The 20,713-nt window shown below is 38.5% G+C and overlaps 1 protein-coding gene across 6 annotated transcripts; it reads right to left on the reverse strand.

Annotated features, from left to right (window-relative positions):
* FAM210A (family with sequence similarity 210 member A) lies at nucleotides 1-20,693 on the reverse strand. 6 transcript variants are annotated; one of them, XM_067290741.1, is made up of 6 exons: nucleotides 20,530-20,692; nucleotides 7,215-7,332; nucleotides 5,438-5,910; nucleotides 4,653-4,763; nucleotides 3,168-3,279; nucleotides 1-1,828 (listed from the first exon to the last, which is right to left on the reverse strand). In XM_067290741.1, exons 3-6 carry the CDS (start codon nucleotides 5,884-5,886, stop codon nucleotides 1,595-1,597), a joined length of 906 nt encoding a protein of 301 aa, XP_067146842.1. In that variant the 5' UTR covers nucleotides 5,887-5,910; nucleotides 7,215-7,332; nucleotides 20,530-20,692; the 3' UTR covers nucleotides 1-1,594. The 6 variants fall into 6 exon arrangements, with proteins under 6 accessions (XP_067146842.1, XP_067146846.1, XP_067146843.1 ...); XM_067290745.1 differs by having other exon boundaries at nucleotides 7,252-7,332; nucleotides 20,530-20,604; XM_067290742.1 differs by lacking the exon at nucleotides 20,530-20,692 and adding an exon at nucleotides 20,355-20,496 and having other exon boundaries at nucleotides 7,252-7,332.
* Nucleotides 20,694-20,713: the final 20 nt, after the last annotated feature.

Raw genomic sequence — 20,713 nt, forward strand, 5'->3', positions numbered from 1 at the left:
TTAGAGAGACTTATTTTTTAATAATATTCAACAGAAACATGGCACTTTACATCTTCAGGGCACTGAACATACAATGATTATTCCTCACAACATCCCTGTGAGGTAGGTGTTAGATTGCAGTTACTATTCAACACGTGGACAGTAGCAGACAAGTATGTAATCAATCTTGCACAATTAAGTTAACAAATTTCAACCCACTTAAACATGGACAGGCCCTCAATGACTTGACTGAAAGCATAGGAGTGGGGCAAAGCTGATATTTGATCAGCTCTATTCTTTTATCTTAGTCAGTTACAACTCTTAGAGTCCAACCCTGTTGCTCCCCCATATCACCCTGCAAAAAAACCCTTGTTAAACAAGATAAGCATGCAGAGATTTGTTAGAAAGTGAGATCTGTAATAGAAATAGGAAAAAAAACCCCAAACTTGAATTCAGCCTAAATTTGAATAAAAACAAGAGAGAAGTTTGCCTACCCAGTCAGATAGAGCAGTTTCAGCTTTAGTCATTTATGTCTCTGACACAGCATTCCAACCTTCAGCTCTGAATAAAAGTATTTGCTTGTCCTAAGAACATCTAGAGGAAAAAGTCTGGTAGACTGTGATCACTGTCTCACAGAAATAATGCTTATTTTAGGTAAATTCTTCTTCTGAAGTCTGAGGGATTCTTGAGTAGGAGGGGGAACTTTTGGGTTTAGCTCTAACTTTATGTTTTTAAAAAGCCCCATTAGTATACCAGTTAATCGAGTAAACTTCTCCTTTTGAGTATTTTTTGTTGGTGTAGGGCTACCACAAAATAGAATTTTTGTAAGCTTTAACATAATTAAAAAAAAAATCTAGTTTTTAATATACAATTATTGATTCATTTTATTTAATAACATTCTACTGTAAATCAACTTTAGGAAAAAAAAAAGTATACCTGACAATATGTCTATTGTGATCAACTAATCTTCCTATCCCCTTCAGTTGAGAGATTTCTGAAAAGTTAAGACTCTTTCCAGGAAAGGTTCATATCCTCAACCTGTAAACTGTCAAAGCTCAGCTGAAGTCAATGTAGTTGTTACAATTTACACAGGCTGAGTAGCTAATCCATTGATTTCTTCATGTGCAGTATCTGTGATAATGGTCTGTCTCTGAGTTGAGAGATGACAATGGCTAAAGAGCCTGGCTACACATACTCTGAAAACCAAAATATATAGTCTTCCCCAGTAGATAAATCTTCATTCTTGTGTAATGGAAGATTAATTCTGACAGAATAATAATTGTGCATTAAGATGGGGCAAGAGTAGAAAGGTGGCTTGTGGAAGAAACATCTTCATTTTGAGGAAAAAAAATGGGGAGGAAGTGTTGACACTATTAACCACTGGACAGATGAACTTCTAATCTGAGATTCATTTTTGCTTTTATAAATGAAAATTTTGTTACAACTACCCTCCCCCAGGGAACTTTAGCCTTGGTGAACGTACAGAAATTTTTAATCCACAGAGCAATTGTAGTCTCCAGACAAAAAAAATGAAAGCTCAGAAGTGCACTTCGTATCTCCTGCCTCAAAGGATTAAAGTGCTAAGTTTGATATATCCAATAATTAAGCAGCTCTCCTAGTCCTTTATTTTTTTAAATGAAACTTTATCTTTGGTTTCCTGTATCTTCTCTGTAATTTTATCCTTTGTTTCCTCCATCTTCTCTGTAATTTTATCCTTTGTTTCCTCCATCCTATCTTGCAGATACTCCTTTACTGGTGGTGGTGTGGACATGTAGCCACTTTTACGTAGATACTTGACAGTGATGGATGTTCCTCCTAAAGTCACAGTGTATCTGGCAGGAGTTGCAATCTTAAAGAAACCAAAGAACACACCATATGAAAAAAAAAAAAAACAGGAAAATATTATCTAGGAAAAGGTATTTTTAATATTAAGAATTTATTTTGGCCAGCATCAATGTCACATACTAAAAATTCCATTTATAAGGAAATAAACCAATTTACAGTACATTCTCCAGAAACACATACCTTTTATTTAAGGTATCCTTCTGAAAAAACTAATGCAGGCATTATGCTTTCTTTTTAAAAAAAACAACTCCCTATGCAGCTTGTGGAAAGAGCATTAGGTATCTCAGAATGCAATTCAGAACAGGCAGCCTGTGCACATTAAGCCATCTAGGCAAACAGGAAATACTGACAACCGGATATGCTTTAAATTCCAAACTTCACAAGAGTATAGGCATTTACCTTTGGGTCCAAAAATAGGAACCACATATAGAAAACTAAGGCTAAAAGAGACCTTGTGAGGTCAGCTAATCTGAACACAGTGAACCAGGTTTGTTATTCCAGATAGATTAGACTAACCAGTTCTTTCAGAACTTCAAAGATAAAGCCTGCACAATCTTTCCTTTGCAGCCTATTCTACTGCTTCCCCATCTTGAAAGTTTCTTTCAATACTGCCAGATCTCCCAGCTATAATAAAATCTTTGTATTCAACCACATGTATATATTGGTTTCCTTTAGGCACAGGAATAATTGGCAAAATCAGTGCTTTCACATTTTGTTTGGGAAAATAATCCCTATAAGTAACAGATAAGAAGTACATCACATTTCAGAAACCAAATAGGATGTATTGCAAGTGAAGACAGTAGTTCATTTTGTTGCATAACATCTGACATTTTTAACGTCTCCCAAGCATGGACTGTGCACATGCAAAGTCAAAATGATACCCAAGCCTGACTGCAAATAATTGAATCAAGTGGACAGTGAAAGTCCTCAACAACAATTGAGAACTAAGGCAGAAAGAAAAACTAAAGAATCCTCAAGGAAAAAAAATACCTGTACTTTTATCTGAAAATCACAAAGTATTTAAAATTTACCTCTTTACCCCTGTTAATATGTAAGGGATATAGAGGAAAAACTTAATTGTAATTAAATCTCTGAGGGCAGGCAACCATTTGGCAGCAAATGAAACAGTTATTTTAAAAATACAGATGGGCTCCTTAAAGCTACACAGAGCCCATATCAACTTGCATGTGACTATTTTTACTACAAGAATGAATGCTGAAATATAAATTTATATCTATGAAAGGGAGAAAACAGCATTAATTCTTTCTGATCTAAACAAATGAACCCTGTTTAGTTCACTAGGCAAGATTTAGAGCTTATTTACAAGCTATTATTATACTTACTTTATACAATGCATATGCAGTTAGTGCATTTCCACTTTGGGAATTTTTCAGGATGTTTACTATGCTGTCTGGTAAGCCAATCAATTCTAGGAATGGAACAACATTCACTCCTCTATCAAAGAGAAAAAATTTTTTTAAATGAATAGGGTGGCATTTGAAACTTGAACAGTGATTTACAGTACCATATGCATTCTTATATTCAGTCATATAAACTTTGTAATTTGATAGCAAAATGGTCATACAGGCAAATCAAATTTTGTTTTCAGCATTACCCCTATAGATGAGCCATTTACGTTATCATTGTTGGGCTGAGCAACTACTAGCATAACTTGTGTCCCAGCTTTCTGTGTTTGGAGGTAAGTAGATATAGAAGTGGGAAGACAGCTACTTTGCGTCCAATTGTGCAGGTTAAACTTGATGTGACGAAAGATCTGTTTTGCCTTAAAAGAACTTTTCTCTTTCTTTTTAAATTTTGGACTAATCTGCAGCATGCCCAGAAGTCTAGAACCCAGAGTTTTCCATTCCCTTTCCAATATATCAAACAAAAGGAATCTGGCAAGGGAAAGGAAGGGACTGGTATATTCACAAGACTTCAGGGCTCTTTTGCCCATCTGTTCTACCTGGTCAATACAAGGGGGCAAGATGGGCCAAGGGGGCTCCTATCACAGTTTCTTTCTACTTGAAAACCAGGGAAAGCAACAGGAACACCAAAGAAAGAGAGTCCTTCTTTACAGGAGAAAGCGACATGCAGTTATGGAAGACTTGACTTTCCAATATTCAGGAATGTTGTATTATTATCCATTTCTATCAAATATTTTAAGCATTTTAGTCTTCTGTGCATGTGATCACTTTATTATCAGAAACAACAATGGGCAGTAATTTATTAATAGCTACTAGAATCTACAAGCTAGATGTCTATCCTCAGAGCAGAAAATAAAATAAAACCTAACAAAATCTGAAAGACAGCAGTATTCAATGTTATTAAATAAACGACCATGGTTTAATCTTGTATCATGAGCAGTTATTCTGAAAGTTATTTTTCACTTCAAGAGGTGCTGCTCCTCTAGCATGACAAATTGAAGCTTTGTTATAATTAGTTTCTAATTAAATATTTCAGTTGCTTTCATTTGTCAAATATGTATTTTAGCAGCTAACTAAAATATTTCAAGAATAAACTATATACAATCTGAAATGTCTGGATGCAAGCATAAACTTGGATTCACCTAAAGCAAAATATTTTAATAGCTCAAGACCTTTATTCCTCTCATATGAGCTAAATTTAGAATGACATTTGGATTTATAGCTCCTAGAAAGGGCAATTATGCCAGCTGGTTAGAGTAACTAAAGCAAATACTTGTGTGGTAAGGCATTCTGATGTTAAAGCCCCATCCTTGCCACCACAAACTGCCATTGTTTCATGCTTTCTATTATTAAATATACAACACTAGCAATCCAGAGATAAACATTTACTCAGATTTTGCAAACCGTTTGCAGATGGATAAAATCTCTTTCATCTGAACTAACAGCTCATAGCTGATGTAGTAGTTTTTTCTAATAAATGCCATTTTCCAAAATGGCATCTGGCACACACTATAGCTGAAAGAAAGAAACTAAAATTAGAACTATGTAATATATATACTTTTTTTGCCGAATATTTAGATTTCAATTCAAAAGCGTGGCCTACAGTAGTAACTTCTTCAGTGGCGTAACAGGAAAGACAGGAAACAGAAATAAAAAAAAAGAAAAAAACCACATGGCTAGTGAAAAGCTCAGAGTGAAGTGAAAGATTTGAACAACCAGTGATGGGGGCAGACTGAGGTTAGAGCGGAGGAAGTGGTGATATACCTTTCAAGTCCAAAGACAAAAAAGAACACACGGATCTTTGTCTACACAGATCTCACCTAGCAATTCATAATCATGAGTGCAAACCACTACCTTTACCTTGTGACAAGTTACTAATCGGTTCCATACTGTTTACATCCATGTCTATTTTGGGGGGATTTGCATTCCTTCAAATGTTAACAAAGTATTTGGTATACAGCAATAACTGCATGCTAATAGTACTTATATGACACTCTCATGAATACTATATATTTTTAATATCAATCTTGGGCTTTAACTAAAAATGTAGCCTCCCTTCCCTATTACATATAGAGGCGGTTTCTGACATGTAATAATAATTTATATTGCAGAAATTCTTTCTTTTCACCTGTGAAAGTCAGTCTCAATTTAACAGCAGTATTGGGCACTGCAACAAAATATCAACTTACTTCATGGCTGCATAGTAAAAGGATCCAAACCATACAGTGGAAGTCAAAAGATGCACTGGAATCATGACTTTTCCATACTGTTTAAAAGTTTTCTTGAATCGCTGAAAAAGACTAATTGATTTGTCTTGTAATGGATCAGGGTCTGAAGAATCTGATTCTACAGGGCTCTGCTTGGGTATATCACTGGCTGAAGTCAAAGCATTTCTCTCTTCTGGTACTTTGTGAGGAGTGTTTGCTGGCTGGGATGAAAATACACTTTTCTTTGAGGCAAACAGTGCTGCACCTGCATGGTGACATCGTTTAGGAGGGCCCAGTGCCAAAATCGCTTTGCATCCAACATTAGATGAGACTGATTGTTCTTTTAAGCACTGTAAGATATTAGTGGGAGAAAAAAACAAACATGTCCCATGTGCCAGCTGAGATGCAGTTTGTAGTACGCTCCTTTGCATTTTGATGAAGTGTGGCTGAAGTTCCTATAGAAAGGAAACAAGGACAGAGTGAAGGAATTGCATTTCAATAATCTTATTTGTAATTGCTTCAATACTACTTGAAAATATCATCAAATTTTAAATTGCTTTCTATTTCAGGACAAGCAGCGCTAATTCTTTTAACTATTTTAAAAGGTTTTCCTTATCTTGCTTTACAGAAATGCAGTTTCTTCTAGAATTAAGCACATCATTTCAGATCTCACTTCTTCAGTATTCTGAATTAAAATGGCCCTTTACTTAACACACACGGCCCTTCACAGTTAAAATGCTCATTCTGCTCCTCTAAAACCATGTTTAGATGTTCAGTGGTAAGTATTGCTTTCATTTGGTTAATCTGGCACAGTTGTTGAAAAGTTACCCTTGAAGCTTCACTTTTAGTAGCAACTGACAGTTCAAGTGATACCTCCAGCCTAAATAAATGTAGCGCGACCTCACTAAATTTTTCTAATAATTATGGGATGCTCTTGAAGACAGAATAGTATCTGTAATATAACTAAAACTAAATTTTAAGTGTCAGTACATTCTCAGATTCAGTACCCTTTTTAATATTCTATAATATTCTGAACTGTAAGAGTAAAAATTCACACAGTAAAATCAATGGAGTTTTAACAGTAACAAACCTAACAACAGCAGCCTGCTAGTATATATCTGTAAAGAATTGGGATGGTGCTGTTGCATGTCAAGCATTAACAAGAGCAAATTTACACTGCAATCTCAGAAATATTACAATGAAAAGAATATTTTAAAACTGCGGACAGCCCTGTTAGCCTTCTGATTTTGAGTACCTAACAGTTATTTCTGAAAGTTCAAATGACCTGTATTCCCCACAAAACAGAGGGAGGAATTTTGTTTGGCATGTATAGACATGGAGAAGTCATTTTCTTCCACAGATTGGCAAACTATGAACTAATGAACGCAATACTAACCCTCTTTCCTTTCATTTATACAATGACCACAAGTTACATAACTACCACATTTCGTTCCCTCCAAGAAAAGCACCACTGACTGATTTTGTGTAACAAGTGCTGGCTAAGTTAGTTACCTTACAACTTTCAAATCTTTTTGATGTTTTTAGATCTTTTATTACCATAACACTTCTTAAGCCAAACTAGAAATCATTCAAGTTTAATTCAGTCCCCACTATCATCTTCATGTCTGGCTTCCCCTTCACCAATAGCCTTGGCTATATGTCCATCAGGTGTTTTGATAGCAAATTTGTCTAGACTATTGAAAAAGATAAATACTTCATAATGTAAACAGTTTTCAAAAAAATATAAAAGCATACATACCCTTTATTACTTTACAGATATACAACAAAAAACGTACAAGTTTTTGATCTTTGAAAACTTTTTCTTCTTCTGCTAATTCTCCACCTTTCAAATATATTTCTTGAACATATTGAAGACTCTGCCAAAGTAGAAAAAGGCACATTTAGAGAAACAGAAACAGAACAGCAAACTAGTATTGAGAAGATTTTTGGTCAGCCTGAAACCTTTCTTCCTGAAAAGGGTATCAGTGTAATATCCCATTTGGATACTAGTAGGCTAATGGCAGAGTTTTTCTGGGTAGCTTAAAGTTCCTTAACTGTGAACTACTGCCTCTTTCCAAGTGATAAAAGTTGTATAATCCAAAAGCATTCTTGTTAGAACATTTCTGCCTATATGTTTTCTAGATGTATTTGCTACGATCACTATGCTATAATTGCAATGCTTGACGTGGGGAAAAGACTGGAAGAGTGGTACTGAACTCCCTGGAAACCTCTCTGTTCTGCATGTGAAGCACAGACACCCACTTTTGTTGAATTCACACCAACAGAGGAGGTATTGCCTCATGTGGGGGAAAAGTGGACTCTTGTCTCTATGTAAGGAAGCTGTTACTGACTCCTGCTGAATTATAAACTCAGTGGGAGCCAACGAATACTGCTGCTTATAGAGCAGTAAATCAACTAGAGGTACTGCCTCTCAACAAGTCAGTCTGTGCCAAGGTACCTGTAAGAATTCACTAGAAGTAAAAACCGCCTGCTGTATTTCTGTTTTTATGAGAAGCAGAGGTTTTTATTGTGTTCCTAGATTCAAATGCAACCATTTTTCAAAACAAAAAGTGATGGAAACGCTAACATTCAAATAAAAGCGTTAAGATGGTGATGCCACGCACCAACCACCTCTCTGATTTATAGAAATAACAGTAAACTGGGAAAAAGCAACCGTTACCATTTATACTACCTTCCTGGGGAATAACACTCTCCACAGAGGATTACTTTCCCCTCTCGCCTAGTAGTGCACAGCATTCTGAGCATTTGCCCCAAATAGGCATTCACAATATCCAGCCAGCAGACTCAGCAAGGATAACTATCCATCTGCGGAAATTCAGGAGCTCCTGAGTCAGACTTCCACTGTATCTCATAATTCACCTAGCTTTCAGTGGATGGTATCCTACCCAAAAATATCTGTTCCAAACAAGCTTTGGAAACTATCACCATACAGCATGGAAGAAATGATGCTGACCACTCTGATTCTGTTTCATTACTGTTAACAGGATTCTGCATTCCAACAGTCTTAGAAGATGGTGAGAATTGTCACTATCATTCTGTGTACAGAAATTGATGGCAAGAGGCAAGAAGAAACTGAACAGCTATATCTGAGTTTTCCCACCGTTTGCATTTCTCAGAGCACCACTTCCAGGTTTTGCTGTCCAGCATCTATTTGATGGTGCAAAGGTAATATTGTACCAAGCTGCTGATTAATTGCTACTGTTGCAGAACATTAGGATATGAAATGGTTCCAGAACGCCCACCAAAATTGTAAGAGAATTCCCCTTAAGAAGCAGCAGCAGGTGAGCATTACTATCTGTTCAACAGTCCCTAGTCAGTAGTTAACATACTGGTGACTGGTAAATGAGTTTCAAGGCCTTTGCTCACAAAATTAAGTGCACTATATCATGAAACCTAATAGTCAAAATGTCACTGATGTCTCTGAAGTAGGGGCATTACCAGAGTCACTGTAAGACTTACCATGCCATTTTTTTGTTCCTTTCTCACCAGACAGACTTGAAACTCATCAACTAAAGCATTTCTCCAAGATGCAAGACCTAGCTGGTCAAAGGGAAGATTCTAACTGTCGGGGGTAAATCCTGAAAAGATTCTGAACCTTAAAAGCATAGATGGCAGTATGATTCTAGCTATTATTATGAGAATCAGCTTATCTTTGTTTCTCTGCTTTAGAAAGCTTTTTGCTAGATACTTGATATATACAAAAAGGTTAAAATGCGAGTCAAAAGTGATAGTGCTTACATTTGGAAGAATGAACAGAAAGAGGTTTTTCATAACAAGACTGTAAATTTCCAAAAGATCCTAATGTATTTTATAGGTACTTGCTTTATTTTGCACATTGTAATGAACAAAGAGACTTTTGAGGTGTCAGCAAGTTGGAGAAGATGCTACTATTGAATAGCACTACTGACCTAGAGGAGGAAAGTGTTACATTTATAATGGTGACAGCAGAGTGTAGGAAAGGCAAATGAATAAAATAACAGATTAAAGTAACAGATTAATGTAGCATGTACTTTGTAAATCAATTTTATTAGAAATGAATATTTTAAGAGGAGATGGGTGCAAATGCTCAACTGTAACTTTTTAAAAATTACTTGGCAACATTGCAAGAAAATCTTAAACAGAACAGACAGCTCAAAGCACACAAATGTGGCTCTAGCTCACAAGAAACATGAAACACTCCATAGGAGAGTTCCCACTCAAAATCCATGAGCCTTTTCCACTCCCAAGGCACCATTCTATGAAGTCAGAAAATTAATTTACATTCTTGCCATTTTTAGTGTAAAATCAAGCAAACTTTGAGGCTTGGGTGTGGTATATACAATACAATTTTGAAAGGACACAAACCAAGTTTTTGGAAATCCATTTAAGATCACCTTTGCATGAAAAAGTATAAAAAAAAGGTAGAGATCTCATCTAAGCTACTCAGTAAAGCTTAATAAACCAGACTTTATAATTCTTTACTAAGTATATATTTTTAAAATCTTAAAACTTGTTTTCATACTTAAATTTGTTCCTTTCAAGACCTTACTGACAGTATAGTCTTAAAAAAAAAAACTTGCCAAACATTAAGCTAATAAAACAAAACGAGATAGACATAACTGAACAGAAAACATACTTGGGTTGCATAAAAGCTGGGAACACATTTTAAAAGCATTTTAACAATAGTGAATACATGCAAAGCATCACTGTTTTTTGAAATTCAATGTAAAATACAACCAACTATAAATCTCCTAGTAACTGAAATGGTTTAGCATAGCATGCAGTCACTTTCTATGGATGTGAAAAGGTAATGTATTTGCATTTTTTATTCTCTGCATCAGTACCTCAACAGTATCTGAATGAGCATGTAGAATTCACATTTTGACCTTAGTTACATCTGCAATGTCCCTGGAACAATCTGTTACTTATTCTGAACTATGAAATTGGTTGTAATTTGAAGTTTTGGTACCACTATCTGTCTGATCTTGTCAACCATTCAGGGCAGTCCCAAAAATTATCACCCTACATTTTAGGCTAAAGGCAGTAATGCAAAATAAATCATGGCAAATTTATTAAAATCTTTGTCAGAATCATCTCATCAAAACACAATGCAAGGATAAACTCTTGTAGACAAATTATCCTAAAACATTAACCCCATTACACCCCCATCACATCTATTTTCTACAATAGCTTCACTTAGTAAATGCTATGCTATTATTTTTTAATTTCTGATATTACTACAGTACAGTACTGATACAAGAAGAGAAGCGTCAACCACCTTTTACCCTTATTTTATCTAAGCTACTCTTGTTCTTACTAAAACTTAGTCATACGTTTCTGGTAAAATAAACCTACTGAGATCACAGAAGTAGAATAAACCCTCAGACATGGTCCCTATGTACTTAGCAATCTTTACTACTATGATCTTCTGATACTTAAGTATTAGAAATAGAAAGCAGAACAAAAAGTAACTTTAAATAGAAGTTCTTACAGAGCTTTAAAAATTCTGAATGTTTAGATTCAGAAGGTAAATAAAGCAGGAGAACCTCATACAATGACTACGTGTTGAGTTAGAGATCTGGAATGCTAAATAGGAGGCTTGACAGCCAACCTGCTTCCAATCAAATGTGACAGTGGTATCCCCCTTTTCCTCTTCCATCTATTGAGCATGATGTAAAAGTATGAATAAGTTATCTCTCTAATTCTTCTAAAAGAAAACATCACAATTGTTTACAGTGCTTTCTGCTCTCCAGAACTATTTTTTTTTATTGACTGGTGCTATTCTATCTCATTAACTCCATATTCCAGCTTTGAAGTATTGAACATCTATGCTGGGTTCTTTCCTTCAGAAGTTCCATTCTGCCCTCTACTGATTTTTTACATAAATACACCTCATACACTAATACTACAAAGGTCTAATTAGCAGCTCTTCTCACCACAAACAGTCTTCCCAACAAGTGTAAATCTGCTGGATGATCTTCAACATTGGTTGCAGCTCCATAAAAATAAAAGGCAGATGTTGAGGGTGGGGGAAAAAAATCATCCTGGAAAATCCAAGGATGGATCTTAACACAAGTGACCAATTTTCCAAGCATATCAGTCTTTTAACAACTTAGAAAGGAATTAATTTTTAAACGAAGTAATAGGTGCTTTACACCAGCAGGGATCAAACAGAGAGGGAAAGGTGATAGGGCAACAGTACCTATGTTATTTCCAGTTACAAAATTTGTACATATCATTCTTTTTCTCAGCAGGAAGAAACAAATATATGAGAAACACTGATAAGGGAATAGATCTACAAACAAAACAACCTGCCTTTTAAAATGTCATTCAATTGGGGTTTTTGTCCATTTGTCACTCTACACACAAGTGACTGTAAGAAGCGAGCTGGAAAGTTATGCTTTTAGAGGTTAATCGAGCCCTCCTCAAAACTAGGCAAACATGTCTATGCTAAAAAGGTTAAAAAACACTCTGTTAGGTCAAAAGAGGGATTGTACTCATCTGCTTATCATTTTGCCCTTCTGTTTATTACTTTATAATAATAAACAAAATCTTCCACTACTCCCAGATCAAATTCTATCTCCTTTCTACTCCCTTTGGTTGTATGTTTTCCCAAGCAACCACTAATAGCATCTTTCTTCCTTATATCTTTCAATGCATCATTAGTTCATTCCCCTCAAAACACCTGTGTATTTTGTTCAGAGGGTTTTCAACTAGAGGGCCATTAACATGGGGAGCAGGGGTGGCAAAGTAGTGGGAAGTTTCTACTAAATAACCCCAAAGGGCTGCAAAAGATAATTTACAGAAGCAAGCCTAATGCCAGCAGTTTCCTACATATGGCTTTGAACTCCCTTGGGAAAAAAAAAAAATCAGAACTGGTGATGAATAAATACAGATCACTTTTCTATACTTTACTGAAACAGATTATGATTACTGAAAACTGATGATGATTTCAGTTTTACCTGTCTCCATGACAGTTCATCCAACTTTCAGTTGGCAGATTCCTCACCCCTTTCAGCTTTCACCAAGTATCTCAGAGTTCTCTGCACTTCAACACGCATCGGAAAACATTAGAAACATGACTATTATTTCTATGTCCATGGTTCAGGTATTTCTTTTCTCAAGCTCTGCTACTTCCATGCACATCTCTTTCAACAACAAAGCCATCAATAACAATCAAAAGATTACAGTCCAAACTGAACTCCAGCTTGCTCAAGACTTCCTGCAAACTCATTTTTGAATTCATAGTTCAGACACCAGTATGCAAGCTCATTTTTGGATTCATAATATTTCCAATCAGTCAAGACTTCACTGACATATAAAATTTAGATTACAATACTTAAACAGCTCTTGGAGTTATAATCAAACATTTATTCCTGCAAGGAGTAATGAAAACTGCAGACACATTGAGAATATTGCAACTTTCACTATGACAACTTGTGCTAACCCTAACAGAGTTCAGCCTTTGACCGGACCATAAAATAAGAGCACAGGTATTCAAATACTTTCTCTTGACTAATTTTAGAAGGTAAAGCTAAACAAAAGAATTTGGAATACGCTTAAATTTAGACCTTAGTATCAACTTTGTGCAGCGTTCTCCCTTGTTTTGCATTGTGGCTTCCAAAACCATTTACTTTCTGGTCTTGGCAAATGCTATTTTGCTCCCTCAGGTCTTTGCATGTTGTCTTGTCTCATAGTTCTGTGTCCCTGACCTCAGTAATCCAACTGCAATCAACAGTACTAATTGTAATGCAATTGTTACATCACATATCTTGCATTTAAATTGTTACAAACCACTTAAAGTAACAACCCCCAGCAAGTTGACAAGTCTTCTACCTTTCAAATTCACTAGAAGTGCTTCTAAGACTTTTCAGAAAATGTGCTTACAAAAAACCCTGAAGCCTTACAAACTAGCAATATACATAAAACAGCCCCAAACCGCAAAAATATCAATTTCAATATGAACAGAATTCACAGTGGAAGCATTAGATTCAAGATTTTCTTTTATTCCCTCACCACATTTATTTCACATTTTCAAACACTGCAAAGCTGTCATTTATTCAGTAAAAAATGTTCAGCTTTCAGCAGAATCCTGTTGGCAGAAATCCACTTCCAGTATAAATCTTTTCTAAATATTCCAAAGCCAGTGTTGAATTCTCTGTTGTGAATTCAAACTTGCCCATATGGGGAAATATGTGTAGTATCAATCAGAAAATCTTGAAAAATTATGTGTGAAGAGGCTGATCATAACATTTACAGAACACACACATGCTCAAAAACACACTCTTCATCTAATTGTTTTGTAAGTGCTATTCCCCACATTTCTACAAGTGAATGTGACTGTTTTTATGAAAGAAGCATTATTGTTACTAAGGTCTTGTCTACATGGAATGGTATTTTTGATCGCTGAGTGGATAAACAATCTTGCCCACCACTAAATTTAGTACCTTCTACATCATCTTTTGCTTGGTGAACATGATTGCTAATATCCCCACCCATGTAAAGAACAAAATGACACAATCTGCAAGTGTCTGAAAGAGCACCAGAAGCACGGAGCAGTGACTTCAGACCAGAAGGAACTCTGACAAAATTTCAGTAATAGGACCCTAGGACCTCTTGCTCAAGTCTTACTAGGTATTTTTAGAATAGGCTACCAAACTCCTGTATGGGCTTCCTTTCAGCTTACAAAGGGGTGCCTCAAAAGAACTCAGACAATCCCATAAGCACCAGCAGGAGCCTTTCAGTCAATGAGGCTCTCTACAGCTTTCTGACTTAACCCTTCCCATGCAACACCAAATCTTTGGGCCACTATCGGGATAGGAATCCTAAGGAAACCAGATTATAGTGGCAAAAACATTTACTGCCTTCAAGGTGGAAAAGGCAGATAGTAATGACATTTTAAAAACTAGGAATTAATTTCTCCAACCTAAAAGTCTAGTAAAAGATTTTATAAACTAGGAGGATAGAAGTAAAGCTGCAATGCTAGGAGAAATTACATCATCATTAACCACAGAGAAAAACATAACTTGATGTTTTGATTTTCTATCCATCTTAGTAGTATGGAAATTTTTAGAGAACCCAATATGAATAGTAAAAATACCTCCATGGTGAGTGGACTGCTTTCTATTGATATGTTTAAAGATTTAAAGGGAAAAACAGGCACATGTTTAGCACAGGACTCTATCAGTGATTCCACACCATTCAGAAACCCTACCTGTTCAAATCTAGAAATAGAGTCAGGCTGTGAACTCTATACAAACTTCAGACAAAATTGCTAACGATTCCAAGACAGCAGGCATTACCTTTTGCCCTCAAAAAGTGCTAACTGCAGAGCCAAGCGAAGAGTACATGATACGAAGCCATGAATATGGTCCTCAGGATTAATTCCTCAATGCCATCTACCCAAATCATCTAACTTCACAATGAACTACTGTTTCTATGAGATATCTTAGAAGGTTATGGCAGACTTCTGACAGGGTAGAGTAGAATATGAACCATGAGATACCTCCCTAAGCGCTGGATAGTTACTGGAAAACACCACATGTGCCTGACCTGGAGCTCTGTGAATTCACAAACTTATGACTGACACAGCTTAAACTGATGAGCCCTATTCACAGCCTACATATTGCTACTACTATTGCTTAGGAAAGAATACATAGTCAAAAGAAGACTTTCTAGTCAGCATCTGCTGCATCTAAAACACCTCTTTTAAATCATTCCTACTAGCTATGGAAAATAAGTTATTCTTGTCCTTGTATGGTCTGCTGCAATACTTACAGGTGAGACTGTACATCCTCCTTGTTTCTGTCTCAGATACTGCCCTCCCTCTTTTTAAGAGCAAGAATTCTTGACAACAGAACCAAGGAAAATTGACTTCCTATGGATTTTTGTCACAAGGTTAAATTTGCTGGTGTCAAAAACCCAAGAAATTCAAGTGAGGTTCCTTCTATAGTTAGGGCATGCACAATACCTCTCTCATGCATACTCCTGTGTTTGCTAAAGACCGAATTTAAGTTGTAGACATTTTTTTCAGAAGCATCACAATAGGATCTCTTTCTTCTACTTGACTACTTTCATATAATGTCCATAAATTCTGTGATTTCTACCCCTCTGTCAAAACTATTTAGTATTATCTGCTTGCCCAGTCCTCCTAACTTTCCCTCCTAACTCTGGTGACCACATATGCTTTATGTTCCTAGGAAATTATGCTCAAAATTAAAATTACCATCCATCCAACTTCATACCTACCTCTGCTGTCCAACACTTTCAAATGCCTTATTATTTACAATCACGGAGTAGCATAAACTATGCAGAGCTGTATACCTACCAGCACAGCAGAATAAAAAATTTATCTTTTGAATGAGGAAAGTCTGCATAAGTTTGTTTTTGATGAGTTATCTCTGTAAACACAAATTCTATGACTTAAATATTTTTGAAACAAATTCTAAATAAATTTGCTCACGTTTCATTCAAGGGAAGTAACAGCAAGCAAATTAATTTTCCAAGTCCTGTATTATCCATTCTCGATTTTAAGACCAGATCAAAGTAATATGGATGATGCTAAAGACATAAATCTCAGAATGTTTTATACACAGTAGCAAGATCTACTAGCGCTACAGAAAAGAATTAAGCAGAGTGAAGCCTCTGTTTACCTACCTCTTGAAAAATGTTTGCCTATCCTATATGAAGGGACATAGAGACAAGTTCAAGTTTACTATGTTACTGTACTCAGAAGAATCCCTTGACTGAGACACTGTATCCTTTGAAAGCACACTGCATTCTAGGAGTTGTTATCAACAAAAGCCAAGGCTTGTGTTTCAATACAGAAAAACCTCTTCTTCAGAAAGAATTATCCTATGGCCTGGGATAGTGGGAAGAAAAAGATGTCATCTAATTTTATGATTAGTAAAATCAGCTTTTAAATCCACAGAACATTAGGAAGAGCAAACAGCTAACTGACTGGCAAATCCTGGGTCAAAACACTACCTTAACAGTTAAAATAAAAGTGCCTTCACATTCTATTAAACTCTTTCATCAGTCACTTTTGGAGGAGACTTACAGAACAGATGTATAGGTATTTATTTTATTTTTACTTAAAATCCACAAAACCCATCTATCTAAAACCCTCCTGTTGTCTCTCATAATCTGTTCATGAGGATTTGACTGCATAACCACTGTTCTCTTCCCTCCCCCTACTCAATGTTGCAAGAGCAGACTACCCAAGTAGTTTGAGAGAAGGGGGATTATCTGTTACAACTCCCCAGAGCCACAATCACTGCTATTCAACTTCTGGTTTCGTTTGTTTACGTAACAACTGTTACACATGGTCAAGGGCAGTTTTGGACAAGATCAAATAGCAGATCCATGGGATTGAAATATACAGCCCAGCTAAGTGGCACTTCTATTTTTCAGTGCATGCAAACAGTCAAGACCTTTTAATGACTTTGTTTAGAAGGAGCAGCATCATCTCTGGAAGCATAACAAAGTTGTTTTCACTTTTTGTTGAATCATACTATGGTAGCTCGTTTGAAGATGACTGGGGGAGAACTGAGTGATGGGGGAGAATGGGGAATACATCTCCCGGAAATGTAAAGTTCATGAGAGCACAGATCACTACTGTTTGCGCTACAGAAGAGTCTAGACACCAATCTGGCCAAAGCCCTATTGTATAAACCCAGTGCCTCAAAGGAAACAATTTCTCTTTTGAATTGCCTGCTTACCAAGAAAAACAGACAAAAGGTGGCATACATAGACAAGTCAATGTGGCTTGCTAACATCCATTAAAACCAGAATGTTCCTGATGGTTTGAAGCAATATACTCTTGATTTAATAAGATGATGTCATGTTGAACTGATCACACACATACATGTGTTTTTTGCCTTATCAAATTCTGAAGCATTCTTACTGTCCAGGAAGATTTCAAATATTTTGTACCCAGGTCTCAGTGATTTTATTCCATTCTCAATACTGAAGTTTCATTGATGTTGAATTTGTTTCAGCATGTAATTTTCAAAATACATTCAGCTTTAGCTATTTGGGTTTAGAATATATCAACACCAACTAGAACTCTATGTTGGATCTCCCTCCCAACATGCAAAACTGACAGCACGGAATATTATGGATTCAGCCAGTAGTTTCACAAACATTTTAAAAAACTATACTCCTTCTGCTTCTGCCATTGTTCTAGTTGTGTCCTTATCCTGAAGGCCAACACTGAGGTCAGAGCTCCATCTAGGAACATGACAGATGCAAACTGAGGCCAGTTATCAGAGATAAAGGGACATCAGGAACTCCCTGTCTTGCAAAAACAGACCTTAGTTTCCTAATGTGCATATAAACAGAGCCATGTCAGCTTATTTGGAGAAGAAAGCAACTACAGCAGAAAAAATTAAATGGATTCTTTTAGAAACAAAAATCACATCACACCTTTTCCTGTCAGCTACTATGGTCTGCAGGGTAGATTTGTAGGTAGTCATGACTAGACAAATGTTTTTAAACTTCTTACATGCCTTACACACTCAAATAGTCTGAATTTGCCTACTCAGTTTTTGCCAAGTGCAAGCCAGCTGATATTTACCCACCCAAATCACTGAGTGATTGTTTTTCCCCCTTGATGGAAATACTTCTCAAAGTGCAGTGAGCGCACTTTCTCAATGCTGCCACAGAGGCCAGTCATGTCCCTTTTACCTCAAACAGCCCTGAATAGAAAAGGAGGTAAGCACCTGCTGTCAGCTCCATTGGAGGAGATGGGTGGTGGGGACATATCCTCTGTGCATGCATTTCCCGCACAGAAGCAGCTGCAAGTCAAAAAAAACCATTGGCATAGGCAGCAATATATATCCTAAATTAGGAACCTGCTCCCTGCATCTCCCTAAACTAACACGTAATTTTGGCAAAATTTTAAAGTTTACACTTATAATAGCAGAAACACCTTGGGGTTTAAGTAAGTTGAGCAATACTTTCAGTTGGAGTCTGCTTAATGATTAGGTTCAGTAAGAATTCTGCGACATGTAACATGCTGCTTTCCGAATTTATGCTTCTCTTTTGGGCCAGCTTATAGAAGGCACTTCAAAAATGGACATGAATGGCACTGAACATGTAGGTTCTTTGTTTTGTTTTTTAAGTCTGGCATAAATCCACATCCTATCTAAAAGTCAAAGATGATTTAACTGATCTAACAGTTTTATCATAAAGGCTTATGATTTTTAACAATGTGATTCCCTGGATAACTCCCCTGGCTGATTACCAGTAGCAGATGCACACCCTAATGCACACAGAATCACAGAATCACTGAGGTTGGAAGGGACCCCGGGAGATCATCTAGTCCAACCCCCCTGCTCAAGCAGGGTCACCTAGAGCACGCTGCACAGGATCATGTCCAGGCGGGTTTTGAATATCTCCAGAGAAGGAGACTCCACAACCTCTCTGGGCAACCTGTGCCAGTGCTCTGTCACCCTCACAGTGAAAAAGTATTTCCTCATGTTCAGATGGAATTGTCTGTGTTTCAGTTTGTGCCCGTTGCCTCGCGTCCTGTCACTGGGCACCACTGAAAAGAGTCTGGTCCCATCCTCTTGACACCCTCCCTTCAGATACTTGTACACATTGATAAGATCTCCTCTCAGCCTTCTCTTCTCCAGGCTAAACAGGCCCAGCTCTCTCAGCCTTTCCTCATTAGAGAGATGTTCCAGTCCCCTAATCATCTTTGTAGCCCTTCGCTGGAATTGCTCCAGCAGTGCCACATCCCTCTTGTACTGGGGAGCCCAGAACTGGACGCAGTACTCCAGATGTGGCCTCACCAGGGCTGAGTAGAGGGGGAGGATCACCTCCCTCGACCTGCTGGCAACACTCTTCCTGATGCACCCCAGGATACCATTGGCCTTCTTGGCCACAAGGGCACATTGCTGCCTCATGGTTAACTTGGTGTCCACCAGCACTCCCAGGTCCTTCTCAGCAGAGCTGCTTTCCAGCAGGTCAGTCCCCAGCCTGTTCTGGTGCAGGGGGTTATTCCTCCCCAGGTGCAGGACCCTGCACTTGCCTCTAAAGCTGTGCCAGTTGGCAGAAAGGATTCTGTCTAGTTCAGCCAGCCACTGTCTCCTATGGATTCAGAGACCTCCAAAGCTAATCCAGCAAAATGTAAGAGAAGGAAGTGCTAAAGGCTCAAGATGGTCAGGGAAACAGAATTCAACTAATGAGCAGATAAGAGGAACAAAAATTTGAAGATTTCTCAATTCTGAGACTCCCCTACCGGGGGAAGGCAGCCCTTTGCTTGCACTAGCCACATGCCACAAGTGAATGACTAAGAAACGTACAAAACATTTATTAGAGAAGGAAATCTTTGTACAAGCACCTTAAGCAGAGTCTAAAAAGTCAAGGCATATGCAGATGCAACTGTCTCAGGAGAGAAGCATCCCAAGGAGTGCAAGCTAACTACAGACCTTTAACAGTACAACTGCCAAGAGACTCGCGCCTAACATTTTTCACGCAAGACAAAGCAGCCCTAGAGTCTGCAGGAAAAAAAAAAAAAAAAAAAAAAAAGCAGCGAGGAGGACGACGCGGAGCTCCGACTAGGGGCATTCAGGCCCGGCGCCTCCGAGAGGACCGTCCCCTCTGGACATCAGCGGCCGCAGATCAGTTGGCCCAATGCCCCGCCAGTGCGAGGGCAAAATCGGGCTCGGGACTCCGTGTGCGGCGGGGGAGCCTGCCCGGCGGCTGCAGAACTTGCCACCCCCCACGGCGCCGCCAGGCCGCGGCTCCCCGAGCGCCGGTTGCCCCCGCGCAGCGCGGGCGGCCCCGCCGCGAGCCGCTCCCCTCTCCCCGCCGCCAGCGGCCCCCCTCGGCACCCGCTCTTCGCCCGCGGTCGGGCGGCGGCCCCTCCCCCTCGGCCACACCAAGCGGGTACCTTGTGGCTAAGCCACTGCTCCTCCTCACGGGCCCGGAGCCATGGAGACGCACTGGGCGGCGGTTGACCCAACGGTCGCTGCTGCCGCGCGCGCGCGCGCGCTCCCTTCACCTCCCCCTACCCCCCTCGCGCGCGCGTCAGGGCAACGTGCAGCAACGCCCGTCCCCACCATCACCTTGAGGCCCAGCGGGGCCCGACTGCGCACGCACGCCACCGCCCCCCCGCGCAAGGCCTCCTGGGGCTCGTAGTCCTGTCATTCCTCAGACCGAGACCGAGGGAGAGAGAAGTCACGTCCTAAGCGTGCGCGGCGTCGTATTCTCTCTCCCCTTCCCCGGATATGACGCGACAGCCCTTCCGCC

The sequence above is a fragment of the Apteryx mantelli genome, chromosome 2 (genome assembly GCF_036417845.1).
Source record: "Apteryx mantelli isolate bAptMan1 chromosome 2, bAptMan1.hap1, whole genome shotgun sequence".
Lineage (NCBI taxonomy): Eukaryota > Metazoa > Chordata > Aves > Apterygiformes > Apterygidae > Apteryx > Apteryx mantelli.